Consider the following 5326-nt stretch of genomic DNA (forward strand, 5'->3'; position numbering starts at 1 on the left):
GTGAGAGATAGTGGCTATCTTTATTACCTCAGCTGACTTTATTTATTTAAAAAAAAAAAAAAGTCGCATTGGGTGCTGACCTGAAGCTTAGACAAGTAGATGGGATTCTGCTAGGTTCTCCCATCCATCTACATTTACATGTAGATGAGGCGCTTAGGGGACATGGTTTAGTAGGCATGGTGGTGTTGAGTTGATGGTTGGACTCGATGATCTTAAGGTCTTTTCCAACCTTTATGATTCTATGATTCTATGAGTAAAGCATCATGGTTTTGTTTGGGGGGATTTTTGTTTTCTTTGACACTTCTTGTCTTTGAAGGCAGCTTTCTTCTGTTCGTGGATATTTGACTGTTAAAAGATTCCAACAGAGCAGTCTTAGTAAAGAGCCTCAGGGAATCGAGAGGACTGCACACCACTGATTCCCTGGGATTTTGCAGATTTTCTCCCTCCTTTTGAAGTAAAATTCAAGATCTGAGAATTAATTGGGCAGAACTCAAATGCACATTTGTATAGCATCATGTCGTCTTTATCTGTACAACTTCCAGAGAAAAACCTTCTATGTCAGACGTATTTGTGGGAGAGAGAATAGTATTTACCTTACTGCATGATGTTCATTCTAATAAGACATGGTCTCCAAATTGAATTTCCAAAAGGCTGCCCCTTTCACAAGCAACAGTTCTGTATTGGAGAGGGATATCAAAAGAAGGGCTGTTTTATATTCTTATTGTGATCATTCAAGTATAACTATATGCTGTGCATTTTTGTTGTCTCTTAAATACAAATAGTTGCTGTATTAATTATTTTTCAGAAGCTGAGGAAGGATATCAAACAAAAAGGAAATGCTTAATGTTCCAGTGACCAGTAGGCCTAGCTGGGAGCAGCATAGTCTTAAATTCCATAACTGTAGAGCTATTAAGACAATCTTATGGCTGTATTTAAACTGAAATTACACACACTCTGGAATTGTTTAATTTTGCACAGTAAGTGAGGAAGGGACGTTAGAAAAATATAAACCAATTAAAACATTTGCAAAAATGAATTACAGATTGTGTCACTTTGTGGTAAGCATTTATGCATGTGTAGCAGGCTGCAGCCAGTACTTCTGATTAGTCTGACTGATTTGATGCAATGAGCTATGACACAGATAGTCTTTCAGAAGGTGGCCTGGTGTTGCCAGGTACTGAGTGTGCTGGCCCAAAGCCTTCAAAGATATGTATGTTCATATCTCCTAGATAAAACTAGTTCAGCTGATCTGAGAGCTCAGGCCAAGTTTACCTTATCTAATGTCCCGAGTTCTGGTGCCTCAAGCTGACCCGCAGTAACTATCTGTGTGCAGGGGCCTGCCCCAGCCCCTGATGTTTTCAGTAATGCCTTTCAGTTTACAACTCGGGTGACCTGCAATCACTTTGTAACTTTCATTAGTGTAGTTTGAGCTTTTGAACCTTAAATAATGAGGGCTATATGAAGAAAGAGAGTTGGAAAATGAAACTTCTAGCACCTGTTGTGGATCGGGGAGGGGTCTATTCCCACCCACTTTTGAAGCCCCTTTATGCCGCTCATGTTTTTTGAAGGATGTTGACGTAACTGAGAATATTGCAATTGGATTTAAGGTGTTACTCCTTCAAAAATGGCCCATTTCTCTGGAATGGCTTGATTCCCTTACTTTCATTGTACATGGTATAGTGAGTCAGAGGAATGGATCGAAAGAAAATAACAATTTTGTCTTGGGTGCTCAGCAAACTTAGAGTCTAGAGTGAAGTTAATTAGGATTAGGAAAGAATATCAGAGTTTGTGAGATCAGAGTTGGGATGGAGTGTTACAGGGCAGATTTTAATAGGGTAAGTGGAATATGTTTAAACTTGCAAGTGGAATAAGACGCACTACATCAAAACGCAAAGCCGTGTGTGTGAGCAGATAGGAAGTCTGTGTCAGGAAGACCACCCGATCCTTTCTGGCTTAAGTTAGTGTAGCTTACATTTTGACCAAGAAAGGAAGTAAAAGCGGCTGAGACAGAGATTGCATAGCCTGGGAATGAAGAAAGAAGCAAGTCACGCACTCTGCTTCGGGGAAGAAGGTTTAGAGCTGTCTGACATTGGAGCAGCTCCTCAGCTGCTGCGCCCATAGCCTGGTCCTCTCAGGCTCCCATCCCAGTCGTTGCCCAAATGCAGTCGGGGTTGGGCTCTTTGTAGTTACAATTTGGTGACAAAATATGTTTCTCCATAGTGGGAGACCATAGACTGTATTATACAAGAGCAGTCTTGTTATCTTGTCTTTTCTTCCACCACCATCTTTAGTAAACAATATATAACTTGATTTTTTTTTTTTTTTTTTGGGGGGGGGAGTCACCAGAGCTGTTGCATGTCTGCCTTTGTCAGGTTCAGCTGTTAAATAGCTAATGTACTCTTTAGCTAGGAAAGTGAAATTTAGGTCAATATTTCTTGTATTTCTTAACTTTACTGCATATGGGTTTTTTCTTTTTTTTTTTTTTTTTTTAAGCCTATTTCCTAAGGAAATGAAACTTAAGAGCTTGTATTTTTTTTTTTTTTTCCCTCCTCCACCCTCTTTCTGTATCTGCCTGGTTTGTCTGTCTGATGAATTTCAGCCAAATTTGAGAGGTTTCAGAGATGCAGAGCTCCCCACAAAACATAACTGTCAAGGTTAAGTTAACAACCAAATTAATGCCCTGGCTGAGGGAAAGGCCACTGTGTTCCCGCACTACTTGCCACCGAGGATCAAGGTGAGATTCTGCCTTGAGACAATTCCCTGATAACCCTGGGGCCCCTCTGAACGGCTGCAAATTGATTCTATTTTCTTCTGTTTTCTTCCCACATAGTGGTTTCTCCTGCCTTTTACTGTTAAGTTTGTTCTTATCCACTGATTCCAAAGGCTACTGTGTCTGCATGTCTTCTATAGCAGGCTCTATAATATAACCAGCTTTTTTTTCCCCTCAGGTAACAGGAAAAGTGCATGTAAACTAATTTTTGCTGGCTCTCTTGTTCCACTGAAATAGATAACTTCTTCCTACAGAAGGTGCTCTTGAGATCATTTTATAGGAGCTCTTGCTCAGTAATGGGCTCAAGCACTTGGCCTCCGAAGGAAGAGTAGTTTTCCTGCCTGTAGGATTATTTATGAAGACTCTGGTACTGTCTCTGTAGGTGGCCTGACCATTATGCCAGGATAAACTTTGGGTTCTGTGGATTTCAAAAGCTGGAAACATCCTTTTTCAGAGTTGATTTTTAATTAAGACCCGAGCTTTGGAAACAGTGTGCCAGAGGTCTGAGAAGGCCTTCCTGCAAGCAGTCATGAATTTATTTTTAATGCACTGAATAAACATTAGGAAGTAAAATGCTTGCCCCAGGATATCTGTAGCTACTTCACCCTTTCTCTTGGCTCTGACTTCCCAAACTTTTTCTCCTTTATTTAAAAAAGGAAAGTTGGAGAATAGTCTGCCTATGCTTAATAGCGGCTCCTGTGCCAATCAGTGCCCACCCTTGTCCTATAATCGCTGAAACCAGTTCCAGCAAATTCGTAATTTCCTCTCTGCTTTTGACTGTGGGGCTTACTAGGTTTTAGCAGGGTCAAAGGTTCATCCATTCACTCTTGAAAGTGTGCGATTGCTTTACGTGCTAGCGTATTCTTGAGCAGAAGTGTCCATTCAGTTCTCCGTTGTAAAGATGAGCAGTTTGGGTTCTAGTAGCACATTCCTTAATTGCTTATTAAAAATATTGTCATAGACTTCCCAGTTCTCAAGTTTCCTTTGGAATTGCTACATTCATGCACAGAAAAATGTGTCCTAGCTATTTGGCTGTAATAATTTGCAGTTATTGGGGGAGTAAGACTAAATTCGTCCTTGTGCAAGTCTGTGTATGCAGTAATCTCCAACCAAGTTCTGGGTTAGTTGAGCTCAATGGACCTCAGGTAAATGCTTGCATCAATTAATTTTAAATTTTACAGAGTTTGTCAAGATCCCTCAGAAGTGGGGATGGGATTGCCTTTATAGCGAGGTCTTACAGTTTCATAGTACAACAGGTGTAATTAAAAAAAAAAAAAAAAAATTCCTGTACTTCTTCATAGCCAATCTCTGATCTGTACACAAAAGTGCTTACTCTTTATAAATGTATGTACATACATTTATACAGACTAGAGTACCTCAATCCTTCCATTTTTTAAAAATCTAATAATGCATGTTAAAATGCGTGTTTTAAGCACACAGCTGGTATTGTGCCTTTGAAAACCACTCACTCACTGCTCTCTCCGTGAGTGGAGCTCAGCTTGCCCAGGGAGTCTCTGAAGTGATATCCTCATTGCTGTATTGACTTCTGGAAGAGCAGAAGCAGCTGACCAGAAAGTAATTAACCTTGGAAGTAATTTAGGGGTAGAAAACTGATGGGTCTCAAGAGTTGCTTCCTTAGGACTTTTCTTGCCGGGCTGCTGGCCACTTCAGTAGTGGAGTCTGAGCTTTGAGAGCCAAATGGCAGAACTCCTCCTGATTTTGATGGTGTGCTGTCTCATAGTTAAGATCCTTCAGAACCACAAATGTTCAGCAAGCTTTCTACGTGCATAAATCTGTACTCACACGCATATGCCACAGGCACCAGACATCTTGCCTCCCCCTTTCCTGGAAGATAAACTTAAGTTTTTTTTTTTTTGGCGAAGTATCTGTCATACATTGATATATAGAAATCAATACAGTTTGGCAATGCTAAGACATTCCATAAGCAATTATTCTGAAATATGCATGGTTTTAAGTCCCGCTGGTCAGGAAGGTTTGCTACATAGCAGGGAATTTCATTTGTCTTTGTTACGCTAAACTATTTGAGTAATTTTGCAGTTCATATGAGGATTAGTTTTCTCTTCAGTCTTCCTGTTGTGAGGCAACTAGCTTGTGTTATTGTTCTCAACATCTGTGAGCCTAACTATACTAAATTGCAGAGTGCTTGCTCTCTTCTGAACATCAGTCACCTTGAAAAGAGCGTACGTCAGCTTCACTTGAGTCTGCCTGCCGCTTCGGGGTGACTCGGGTGTGCCCTCAGAATTGTTTAGCTATTGAGCCAATGTTCTGACTATTTTAAGGTCAACGTGATGCTTCTAAAAAGACTCATCTTACAGGAAGCAGTTCAGAAATCTGAAAGAATACATTCCAGGTATATATCCTATTTGAGATGAAAATTGAATTGATGTAATCCTAGGCTTCGTAGGTGAAATCTAAGTAAAGCAGCAGATCTCCCTTTGACTTGAAGAGGTGAAATTCTGCAGGTAGTATGTGCAATTGTTTTATGCTTAGGCTTGTCAAACCGTAACTGCCCTGAATTTTGCACCTTGTTTCCCT

General features: G+C 40.3%; 1 protein-coding gene across 1 annotated transcript in view; it reads left to right on the forward strand.

The window, feature by feature from the left end:
• The window catches only part of MAP3K5 (mitogen-activated protein kinase kinase kinase 5), a 75443-nt gene that overhangs the window by 7050 nt on the left and 63067 nt on the right, over positions 1-5326 (forward strand). Inside the window, exon 3 of the mRNA XM_009577865.1 lies at positions 4717-4725. Coding sequence (XP_009576160.1) covers positions 4717-4725 — 9 coding nt within the window. The remainder of the gene's footprint in view (positions 1-4716; positions 4726-5326) is intronic.

Source organism: Fulmarus glacialis, unplaced genomic scaffold (assembly GCF_000690835.1).
Source record: "Fulmarus glacialis isolate BGI_N327 unplaced genomic scaffold, ASM69083v1 scaffold11285, whole genome shotgun sequence".
In the NCBI taxonomy this organism is placed as follows: Eukaryota; Metazoa; Chordata; class Aves; order Procellariiformes; family Procellariidae; genus Fulmarus; species Fulmarus glacialis.